This window comes from Sander lucioperca, chromosome 19, assembly GCF_008315115.2.
Source record: "Sander lucioperca isolate FBNREF2018 chromosome 19, SLUC_FBN_1.2, whole genome shotgun sequence".
NCBI classification, from domain to species: Eukaryota; Metazoa; Chordata; class Actinopteri; order Perciformes; family Percidae; genus Sander; species Sander lucioperca.
Window position 1 is genome coordinate 11,998,348 of NC_050191.1, and position 12,004 is coordinate 12,010,351.

At 40.4% G+C, this 12,004-nt stretch overlaps 2 protein-coding genes across 3 annotated transcripts in view; both read right to left on the minus strand.

Annotated features, from left to right (window-relative positions):
• ppp2r5a (protein phosphatase 2, regulatory subunit B', alpha isoform) overlaps positions 1 to 2,877 on the minus strand; it is a 43,296-nt gene extending 40,419 nt beyond the window's left edge. For both annotated transcript variants that reach the window (XM_031322526.2, XM_031322524.2), the window contains exon 1: positions 1,771 to 2,877. In XM_031322526.2, coding sequence (XP_031178386.1) covers positions 1,771 to 1,918 — 148 coding nt within the window. In that variant the 5' untranslated portion in view covers positions 1,919 to 2,877. The remainder of the gene's footprint in view (positions 1 to 1,770) is intronic.
• Positions 2,878 to 3,838: 961 nt separating this feature from the next.
• On the minus strand, positions 3,839 to 11,310 carry dtl (denticleless E3 ubiquitin protein ligase homolog (Drosophila)). The gene is made up of 15 exons (XM_031322509.2): positions 11,040 to 11,310; positions 10,078 to 10,215; positions 9,892 to 9,984; positions 9,705 to 9,766; positions 9,298 to 9,418; positions 8,878 to 8,943; positions 8,591 to 8,706; positions 8,435 to 8,508; positions 7,672 to 7,778; positions 7,479 to 7,583; positions 6,914 to 7,026; positions 6,708 to 6,797; positions 6,437 to 6,560; positions 5,577 to 6,229; positions 3,839 to 4,452 (listed from the first exon to the last, which is right to left on the minus strand). Exons 1-15 carry the CDS (start codon positions 11,089 to 11,091, stop codon positions 4,384 to 4,386), a joined length of 1,983 nt encoding a protein of 660 aa, XP_031178369.1. The 5' UTR covers positions 11,092 to 11,310; the 3' UTR covers positions 3,839 to 4,383.
• Between the last annotated feature and the right edge of the window lie 694 nt (positions 11,311 to 12,004).

The following is a 12,004-nucleotide window of genomic DNA, read 5'->3' on the forward strand; positions in this document are numbered from 1 at the left end:
TCGATATACGATAGGCTGGATAATTCTGGATAATTCTGATATCGTAATATGACACGTGTCTTTTCCTGGTTTTAAAGGCTACGTTACAGTAAAGTGATGTAATTTTCTGAACGTACCAGACTGTTCTAGCTGTTCTATCGTTTGCCTTTACCCACTTCGTTATGGTACTGATGATTATTTGTCAAAAATCTCATTGTGTAAGTATTTTGTGAAAGCACCAATGTAACCGCTACAATATCGCCGCAATATCAACATTGAGGTATTTGGTCAAAAATATTGTGATATTGTATTTTTCTTCATATCGTCCGGCTCTAGTTTGAAACAGCCTGGAGTTCAACATCCAAGTATAAAATATTTAACTCAAAATGTCAACTGCAATAAACACTGCATAGGCTAACTGTTGAATTTACATAAATATCAAAATGTGTGTATGTGTCACTTGCGGTTAGGAAGAATCGGGAAAGCAACACAATTCAACAAATAAATATTAAGTTAGGAACTTTTCCTTTCCAGAAGAGCAGTACTACACTTGACAGGTAGGGAACACACTCCTTGATCAAGCCATATGCCGAACCCTACCAGACCTCCAGCCCACATGCCCTTCTCCACCTTTAACAGACTACTGCATCAACTGCCAACAGACTCTCCAAAGTTTGATAGTGGCTACCCATATTATCCCACACAGTGTCACATTTTACTTGATGCGTTTTGCCTGTCCTGTATACTGCACTATTCTAAGGCTTAGTGCTTGCTAGTTGCTACTGACAAACATTCATTGAACACACGTCGCTTCAGGGTACAGATGAGCCCAGTGAAAAACAAGCTGTAAAAACTAACAAATCCCAAACAAACTACCTGATATTCAACAGGTTGTTCTAATTTCCTCCAGTGCAGCAGTTGTGATACCTCTTACCAGGTACCTTTCAGTCTTGTAAAGTGCTGGAATACAACTGTAGTACTGTGAGTAAGCTTTAGTATCAGGCTTGGATCAACTAGCTTGTGACCTGCAGGCTACAAGCGCAAATTCTTAGCCTTGCTAGGATGATTTGGATTGTGTCTGAGAATGAATGGGAATGAGTTAAGCCTTCTTCTTCGTTGAGTCATTCCAGCAATCCTGCCTCTGGTACAGCACTTGAGTTATGATTTAGCATGTTTGCACTGGAAATGGCTTTGTAACATCACATTATAAACTTGTCAAGCCATAGAAAAAAAACATTACTGCACCTTTTTTCAACTGTTCACTATCAATAGTCTCTACCAGTATCAACATACAGGAGGAAAACACAAGAAACTCATTTTGACCAATCACTTGTGTTTTTATACATTGTTTCTCCCTGTTGTTACCTTTTGCGGCCTCCACAACACATTGATGCATAAGCATAAATCCCTCTTAACCCCTTCAACATTACTCTCTGGATGTACCTCTGCATGTCAATTCATAAGGGAAGTAAACAAAAAATGTTGAGAAAATGCAGTATGTTACACTAAGAGCACAAAACTGATGTAATGCACTTGGTCAGACAGTAAACTTTGACCACTGCGTTTCCTCGTCCACCAGATTCAAACAACGTGTGGCCTTATGCGTAGCACTGTATGTAAAACTGTAAAATATTTGCACATATTGCTTTCCCCTTATTCATGTTGCTGCGATTCACATTATGGGCTGCATGCTGAATATTGTTGTTGCAGATCTAGCAGTACACATAACACGCTGCTCATGAGAGAGCCCATTTATTTTAATCGGCAGACCCCTTCATCCTCTTACCGTACCTTTGAGCTGCGGCAGGGGTGAAAGCTCCACCGGAGCGCTCTGTGTGCGGTACTGAGAAGAGCCTTGGGATTTTCTCTGTTTCTGGGCCTTCCTCATGGACTTTCTCGTAAACCCGTCCACTTTCTCGGATGCGGAGATGGCCGACATTTTGATGCACAAACTGACGAAGACTTCAGATAAGCTAATGTATCCCTAGGCCAATTCAAATGTGTCCTCTTCTGCTCGCATTAGCACAAAAATATGGAGCCAAATGCACGCCTTGAAGCTCGTCTCCTTTCCAAGTCTGATGTTAGTCTGTATGATCCAACATGGTCGCTCGGTATTGGGGTTAGACTGTGTTCAAAGACTGCATCATTCGGGTAACGTTAACTTGTTTTCTGGAACAATCTTCAAAACACGAACCAAAAAGCCAAACTACAACTCATGATACTGCCCACAGTATAACCTGAAGATACAAACATAGGACAATTATCACATAAATTTGAAAGTGTCTGATGTTTTTTTTTTTACTGCTTCGTCGTGTTTGCTAAAGGTCTACCTGTTGCAAAACGTATGAAAGACATTGTCATAAAAAGTTGCCTGAATGAATTGTAGTCTTGACAGTAGCAAACTACTGTACCGATATGCTGCTGGCTACCTAACGTTAGCTAACGTTAGCTTGCTAAAATTAGCCGACGTTTATGTACGCCACCACGACAACAGTTTGCACCGCTGTTGAGGAAGAAAAGTTACAAAAGATAGTTGACCCGTTAACTTCATGTAGGTCTTCGTAAAACATCAAGTCCAAGTCTTCAAGCACTGCTTTTAATCCTAGTGAGACTTCCGTTGTGTATTTTCAGAAGATCTGCGATCGATGAAGTTGAATTTCGCTCGACGACTGAGTCATTTAACGTTAGCACTTAAAAGTTAGCCGTGTTCACATTCAGTCGACTTTGTCTTGACTACATTCTTCGTTTAATAAAGATCGATAGTTTCGTTTTCACGGCTTCTAAAAACATCGAGTATTCTTAAATACAAAAAATTACTGGACGTCGTGCTGAGCAGGCAGCCATAAAACACTCCCAGTACAGCCGTTGTCTGTCTGACTTCACAGATCTGTGGACTGCAGAGCCTGACAGGTGTACGTCATTGAGTGATGCCTCTAAGGGCCAATCACAAGCAGAGAATTAAAAAAATTGTAAACTTTTTAACCAATCAAGTGTCGCTGAACGGGAGCCCTGAACATGTGACATGTGAAAACAAATACGTGACGTTGTACAGTTGAATGAGGAGTGGCAGCTGTAGTATATATATTAATTATTTAAGGTTATTTATTCTGTATATTTGTGTGTTTTATTAGGGAAAGTAATCATTCATGTTTCATCTAACCTAGATTCAAGGGAGAGATCGAAACATTTAAAGTAAAATCAAATCGTGGGTCAGGGGATAATTATAAAATACTATATATTATAACTTTAATCAGCTGAGAATTTAAGCATATGGCTTGGCTTACAGTATATTAGTGGGTCGTGTCCCTAGCTTTACGAAACCCTCGCTAGAAGTTGGTTAGGCATTGACCTCGAACGGTTGAGGTTAGGATAGGTCATCGGGCAGTGAGTCTCGAGTTTTCGCAAAACTAGGGTTACCATCTAGACACCCACATTAGTGGTTAGCAGGAAAGATGCATTTCATTTGCAGACGTTCTAATTTTTTCCTTTGGTCTCTAATAAAATGTGTAAAAATGTTTTTACCTATCCTTACCCCTAACAGTATAACAATAAAACAGTCAGAGAAGCAACCTGTAATGAGGGGTCACAAGAAGATCAACTTTGTAACCACTGCAGTAAATGATTAAAGTCATGGCATCACTGTCACTTGTGTCTGACCTCCAAACACTCTTAATCACACTGAGAATATGCAACCAATAGCATGCCACACACTTTGAACACTCTTTTCAATTTAATAAAATTGGACCACAGCAAATTTGTGTCAATTAAATACAAATTAACCAAGCAACTTTGTACATATAAACATAAGCATTTGCTCAAGAAAAAACACATTTTGCAGAAATGTATATATGTAACAAATAAAAAGGGCAAACCCATACATGAAAAAACCCACAAGGAGATAAAGCAATACAGCTTAGTGAAGTTCATAAAACTGCTCAAAGATGTGGATCACATAAATGGTATTTTTTTAGTAGAATTTAAAATCCACACCTGCAGACAAACATTTATTCTCTGCACTTGAGGATTAATACCTGGTGGACCTCCTAAACAAATTTATTAAATCTGGGTTCTTGCATCTCTTGAAGTTGCCAGGTTTGAGTAAAATAAAAGATTTACTTAGCAACATGCAACTTGATTTTTTCAACCAGAGATTCTTCACAGCACCAGGAAATTGTGTAGGAGGCAACTGCAAAACCCATGGCTCAATTAAAATAAATAAATCAGCCTCTCGAGATGTGAAAACTGCAGCGTCAAATATTCAGAATGACTGTTTTGTCAATCTCTATGCAGCCCAGGTTCATGTATTCATGTATTATTGTCTGTGGGTTCTGGTTAAAAAAATACTCAAAATAAAAATCTAGTATTTTAAAACAGAAGCACAGAGCATCTGACTGGCACAAGCTCTCACTCCAGATTAGGCCTTCTTGTGAAATACATGGAGATTTTCTTCATGGTTTGTGGTGAGCAGACTGTCTGAAAAACAAGAAACAAAAAAGGTCAACTGCAATATTCATCTTAATAGCTATACAACATTCCCATGCATGTAAACATTAGCATAAATAAGGAGGGACAGACCTCAATTACCAAACAATCATTCCTCAAGCCTATGTTTCTATCGTACAAATAATGCAAGGCAGTTAATCTTTTCCAGTGACCTTCACTGAAGATACAAGAGAGTAAGCTTGGACTAATAGACTGGCAATATTCCAAGTAAGTGAATGTGAAAAGGAGGTGTTAATAACCAACACAGCCAAAAGAAATGTCAAATATTTTTCTGTCCCTACGGTGTTTCTACATTAATTACAACAGTGTTCAATAAGTGCAGTGGTTCACTCTGCCTTAATGAAATAGTTCCACATTATGGAAAATACACATTCATTTTCTTGCCGAGAGTCCGATGAGAAGAAAGATACCACTCTAATGTCTGTACGATAAATACTAGGCTACCATCAGCAGCCGGTTAGCTTAGCTTAGCACAAAGATTATAAAACAGGGGGAAACAGCTCGTCTGGGTCTGTTGAAAGGTGATATAATGACAAAGTATAACATGTTAGTAGTGAGCTTTAGAGGTGCTAGTTGAGAGAAATAGTTGGACAGAGCTAGGCTAGCCATTTACCCACCGTTTCCAGTCTTTGTGCTAAGCTAAGCTAACAGCCCTTTTTTTTGGGCGGTATTTTTGCCTTTATTAGATAGTGGACAGTATAGATGCAGACAGTAAACGTGGGGATAGCAAGGAAGGGTTATGACATGCAACAAAAATCCCCAGCTGCAATTTAACCAGGGATGTTGCAGTTATGTGGTTTGCATCTTAACCAGTCTGCTTATCTTGTCCTTACAGATATGACAGCAATATTAATCTTGTATTCAACTCTCTGCAAGAAAGCAAATGAGACTATTTCCCAAAATGTCAAACTGTTGCTTTCAGAAAGTGCTACTCCTAAAAGGACCTCATTATTTCCATCTTCCATAATCTAACAGCAGTGTCAAAGACATTTATAGGCTGACAAGGAAACAACGCTCTAATAGAGAAACACTAATACTACTGAGAATATGTAAAACTGATTAACTTCTGAAGCAGGGATTTTTTTTGTGCGTACCGGTGAAGCTGGTGTCTTGCCATATTGTTTTTTAGAGGCACTGGGGCTTCTGGGAGTACTAGGGCTTCCTTGACCTTTCCTCATCTTTTGGCCCATCGCTGACAGCCAGTCCTTTGCCCTGGGAGAGCAATTCTCTTTGCCAGTCTGTCTTGATGAGACTTGCTTGTTGTCCTCTGTGTGACAGTCTGTTTGTAGCTGGCTCTCTTGAGCGGGGCAGCAGATTCCAGACAGGGCCTGGCTTCTCTTGGCCGCAGGGTAGAGTTCAGTAACACAGTCACATTGTTCTGCACCCCCACAGCCTGCAGATGGACTGTCACCAGTCTCCAGCCTGCGTTTGGCCCGTCGCTCTGTGGGAGAGGCACTGCTCACCGGGCTCTGGGGACACGGGCTCAGTACCCTACGGAGCAAAGGGCTGACCTGACCAGGAGATCCACGGCTCGGTGATAACCACTGTTTGATAGAAGATGGTGTTCCCTGGCGAGCAGCAGCAGCAGCCTTAGCACCCTGAGAAGGGATGGGTGAGGTGGTGCTGGAGGGCAGAGGCAGGGCGGCTCCACTGGGAGCACAGGCAGCAAGCTGGGGTGACGCCAGGCCTCCAAGACTCTCTGTCCTCTGGTTCTTGGCAGGGGTTGTCTCAGCTCTGATTGAAGGCCCTTTACAAAAGCAGAAGTCTTTGTTAGTTCACTATGAATACTTTGAATGACACATTTTGCATTCAATGGCAGGACAGCAGTGATTTATGACAAAGCATGTCTGCATTTCTCATGCTAAGGTAAGGAAACAATATGAAGAATAAAACAGACATGGAAAGACATTGTATATGTTGTTCCAAGGCTGTTCATGGTAGTTTTAATGCTTACTTGAGGGAGATTTAGGGCGTGCCCAGCCCACAAGGTTGGCTTCTCCCACCGAAGATTGTGCTCCATCCATTTCCCGGTGAAGCCTCCAGATCCGCACAGTGTGGTCATCAGAACAGGAAGCAATCTGCAAACAGAGCAGTGGGGATCATACAAAGCCTAAATCTATCTTCCTAGCCTATTCAAACGGCGCAGCTTCACAGTAGGGAAACACAAAAACCTCTGAATCATACTCAGTCTTTGAAAAACTCAAACTAGAAGTTTGTTGCCTCACCTTAGTAAAATCTGTTGGGCACCATGCAACAGATGTCACTTCCTCGCTATGACCTTGGAGCATCATGGGAGGATGTTTAGGATCAGAGATCTGAAATGTAAAATGAATGAATGAAAAATGCTCAAATGCAATCTTAATCACACTAAAACATTACATCACAACACAATTTTCCATTTTAATATGGAAAAATAAAATAGAGATAGTACCTTCCAGATGTATGCGTTATTGTCACTTGAGCCACTGGCCAAGAACTGGTCATCTGGGCTAATAGTGGACTTTACATAAAATGAGGAGTTCTGGTGGCCACTGAAAACTGCCACTGTGGAGGAAAACAAACAGCAATATTAGAATCATGAAAGAAAGATTCAATTCAGAAAGCAATTGAGCCTGAAAAACACAAAAATAAATAGAGTAATAAAAAAAAAAAAATGACATGAGCTTTAATGAGATGCAAAGTGTTAAGGACTAGCTGATTTGTTGCTGATTAGCAGTCCGATAAGGGTTCCACATTCCTCAGGACAAGCTCTGACTTAAAGATATTAGAATATGCTTGTACAAGCATACAAAGTATCTGCATCTCTACATTTCCTCTGTCAAACAGTGCCCTCTTGCTTTACTCTCTGCTCCCATGACAGTTAAAACAAAGGACATTAGTTTGCAGCCACATCTAGTGATATGCAATGGCAATGAATTTAATTAGGGATAAACCGAAAAATGTCTATTCAGGCATAGATACACAATATGTATAGTCGGAGTGGAGTCCTTGTTCACCTGGAGTCGTTTTCATTCCACTGACATTAAACATGTAGATACTATCATCAGTGCAGTTACATATGACGTTGGATCTTGTGGAGTCCAGAACAAGTCCAGAATAACCTGCAACACATGCAAAACCACATTCAGTTTATTCTGGTCATTTGCATATTTCGGGTAAAAATGGCGGCCAGCATTGTACAAAACTAACCCAGTCGCATGCGCATGCAAGAACCCGGGTACAGGTACGTCTGCAGTGGGACAGGATCCTGACGGTGTGCAGTGTAGTTCTTCCTCAGATCCCACATCTTGATCACTCTGATTCAGATGAATGAAATAGAGAAATGAATGTGATCATGCAATTTTATTTGCTTTGAAAGTCATTTTATACTGGCTTGCTGCATGTTAGAAACAAGTAAAGCCCCTGACACACCAACCAGACGGCCGACCCTCGGCAGAAAAGGCAGTTGGACTGATCAGTCTCCCCGAGTTGGTCAAAAAAGTGCCTCAGAACACACCAAAGCGACGAGACGTAATACGTCTCCATAACAGCAGGCGGCGCTAATCTGTATTGTCACCCAAAAATGAAAACCAGCAGCTGATTGGACGAACGTGTCACGTGGGTCTGATTTCTCCGGAAATTCAAAGACACACTGTCATGGCGGCTTGTTCAGAATACGATCACATATTTTACGAAGACAGTTCACTGAAATGTGTTTCTGAAAACATTTTAAGTGAGAAATAGGCCGTGCAGTTGCTGAATCTGTCTTCATTTCTCCTCGTTTCCGGGTTAGCACTCCACCAATCAGATGGGTCATTTGAGTCCAACTGCCGGCAGTGCCCGCCTTCCAAAATGAAGGCCGACGGACGACGGCACGGAACACACCGAACAGACTTGAGTCACTGACCTCGCCAGACTGTCCGACGGCCGATTATCGCATTAGTGTGTCACGACCTTAACAGTGGTTTCTTACCCATCAACGGCCCCAGAGGAGATGAGGGTGTGCTGATCCCGAAACAAAACTACTGTGACACTCTGCTGGGTGTCCTGCAAGAGAGATGAGGTGCTTAAAGATCAGTCTTCCTTCTGCACTGCTCTTTCCTTCATTTAAATCGTTGGAGAAACTCACCACACTGGGAGCCATGCCACGTGTGCTACTCCGCCTCTTCTTTGTTCTGGCGGGGGTGTTTGTCTCTGCTTTGTTGTGAGCACCACTGATCTGTTTCACCTGTCTGTAGAAACCATCTGAGAGGAAGACACAAACACATATAAAATAGCCCGACTAATCTTTATGCATTTGCCCCATAAGGCCTAATACATTATAACTTTATAGAAATAAAGATTGGGACTGACAAAACACTACATTTTACACAATACAAAAACAAAACCTTTGTAATTGAAATTTCCAATTGATACCTTTTTTGCTGCACCTGGTGTCCCAGACCATAATATTTCCATCTCTGGCCCCAGTACAGAACACAGCTGTTTAATAGAAGACAAAGCATCAATAATGTGATACATCAAAGCATCATTAACGCAAAGATATCAAATGCAATGTCATGCATCCACCTACTTAAAATTAACTACTACAAAAAATAGTTTACAGTTAGTTAATGGTTTCTTTTCTTAGATTTTTAAATGAAGATTCCAATTGTTTTTTTCTTCCTGGCATATATATGAATGGTTTTTAATGCTATGCCAATAGGTGAGGGTGCATATAAACATTTCAATAAATAGCCCCAAAATCCAATATCACACCACCAACACAGTAATTTTGAGAAACCAGGGAACAAAAGTGCCCCCTGCAATATAGTATGTGATCAGTATAAAATATACCTTTCTCCTGTGGTGTGAATGAAACAGACTTAAGGCTGCAGAGGTGACCCTTGAAGCTGCCTAACAGCTCCCCTGACTTCACATCCCACAGCCTGGCCATCTGATCACCAGCAGCAGTCACCTAAGAATGACACACGACCAATAAAAATGGTTTCAAGAAGGCTTTACTTGTCAGTAAAGAGAGTTCACAAGCTGCTTTCAATGCTGGAATATGAACAACAGTAGATAATGAGGAACTACAAGGAGTCATAAACAAAATAAAACCATGCAACATCAATATATGAGTTAAACGCATCTATGTAAGGACCAAATATTAGATGTATTAATGTCTAAAGCATTTAAAAGATGTTACTGACATCATGATTCAAAGTGGACTGATGATATGGCATGCATTTATTTGTACTTACTAAGTGAGGCTCCCCTGGTACCCAGGCTATGTCAAAGACAGCATTGTCATGAGCCAACCATTCTGAAAACACACACACACACACACACACACCATAAGCCACTGATATTTCTTTATAATAATAAAAAATATATATAATGGACAGAACTACTGTATGTGGAGGGGGAGAGGGGGGGTTCTACACATACCTTTAAGGAGTGACTTTTCACGGCTCTCTGTGTTGTAGATCCTAACAATGCCTTCTTCATTAGCTACTGCAAGGATGTTCTGCATGTGCCCCGCTGAAGAGAGACACGTCGGTTAGATGGATAAATGGCAACAGCTCTGTTGTGTATCATCGGAGGGTAATATGGCAATATGTACAAGTGGGTTACCAGAGGAGAAAGCCAATCCAAATGGTGGCACAGAGTCACCCAGGTTGCCATAGGAGATGTGTTCATCTTGTCGGACACACTGGTAGCCTCCCAGCACAGAGCTCAGAGGGTACCTGGGCCAGGGGTCTGCAGGGAGGGCTGGGGAGATCCAAGAAGAAAGTACATTTAGTCAGACACTCTACTTAAACTATAACTGATACTTCAATTTTGTGATTTTACTCCACGGCATTCAGAGTTTAAATTGCATTTACATTTATTCCACCACATCTATCTGGTGGCTGTAGTTACTGGGTTTTTTTTTTTCAGGCTTTATTTGACTTCTTACTTATGACATTTAAAATGAATAAAAGGCTGGCCAGTAACTCAATAGAATTATTAATCGACTTTCAGTGGTGTCCTATCGGAATGTTAAAATAATGTTCTCTTAGCACAATCTGCTATCCAAATGATTGATTACAAACTGATAATTCGAATTTAAAACTAACAAATTAGTTACTAGTTAGTGTTTCTCATTTTAAGAGTTATAATGCAAAACGGTAGAGCACAGGTCATTGCACTCAACATCAATTTTTCAAATATTATTTGGCCTACATTTTGTAAAAATATACTTATTAATATGGTGATATTGATTTCAGACACGTTAAAGAAGCGGGTTTTTCACGCGTATTAATGTAACACCACGTTACATTATTAACGTAAACTAACGTAAATGTGAGCTAGTTTGGATCGTTAGCTAAATTTTTCTGCCATGGCAACAGAAATAGAACGTGACCAAAGATCCATCTGTAAACTACAGTGGGATGAGAAATCTAAACTTCACATGGCAAAAAGGTGAGCTTTAAACATTACCCTTGATGTTAACCTAGCTTAAGTTGAGATAGCACAATAAACCACAAGGCACACCCAGAGTAACGTTAACCGAAAAGCCCCCCAAATATTCCCAAACACATTGATTATCTTACCATTCTGCCTTCGTCTGCCCACTCCTCTGTCAACTATTGAGCGGAAAAGCATCCCTAAACTCCTGTAGAGGACAATCTGAAATTATTTTAAATAATACAGAAGTTTGTCAGATCGTTAGCTGGTGGTCTTTTCCGTGTTCGTGTTCGTGTTGCTGTTGCTGCTGCTCTCTTTCCCGCGAACAGCTCGTCGCACCACAGGGACTGAATCCCCCGCTAATATTGCGTTACGCGCTACCATTGGTTGAAACAACCACTTCCTCCTTAGCGTCACTTCCACATCCGCATCCTTTGTGATGATCTGTACAGAGAGCGTTCTGTAAAGTTTGCCATAATAACTACCGAGTAATCCATTCTTTCAAAATAAATAACGTTAAGAGAATGGCCCAGCCCAGTACACTCATCAGTCATACTTAGAACTGGATCAATATAACCTCTGTTTTGGATGGATCATGAGCAATAGTTGAGGAAGTATTCACATCCTTTACCTAACTAAAAGTACTAATAACACACTGTAAAAATCTATATACATATTCCTACATTGATAATATTACTTAAGTAAAAGTATGTACGTAAATGTGTATTGCACTCAATGCAGAAAAATGTCCCCTGTGACTGTCAATCAACTAGCCTAAATGATTAATCGACTAATCATTACAGCTGTACTTGAATCGTTTTGGTTAGTTTTAATTTATAACAAAACATATTTTACAAGCCCCCCATATGTTTTGTATGCAAAAATCTTAATTTGTAAAGCAACTAGTAACTAAAGCAGAAAAATAATTGTAGTGAAGTAAAAAGTATAATATTTTCCTGGCATTAAAAGATGACTCAAGTAAAGTACAAGTACTTCAAAACTGTGAAAGGGGGTCATTTTCTATGCAGTAATACCTACATTTATGTTTAATGGTTTATGTACGAGCATGACTTTGTGATATCAAAACTAGTTCATAAGACAATAATGGTCC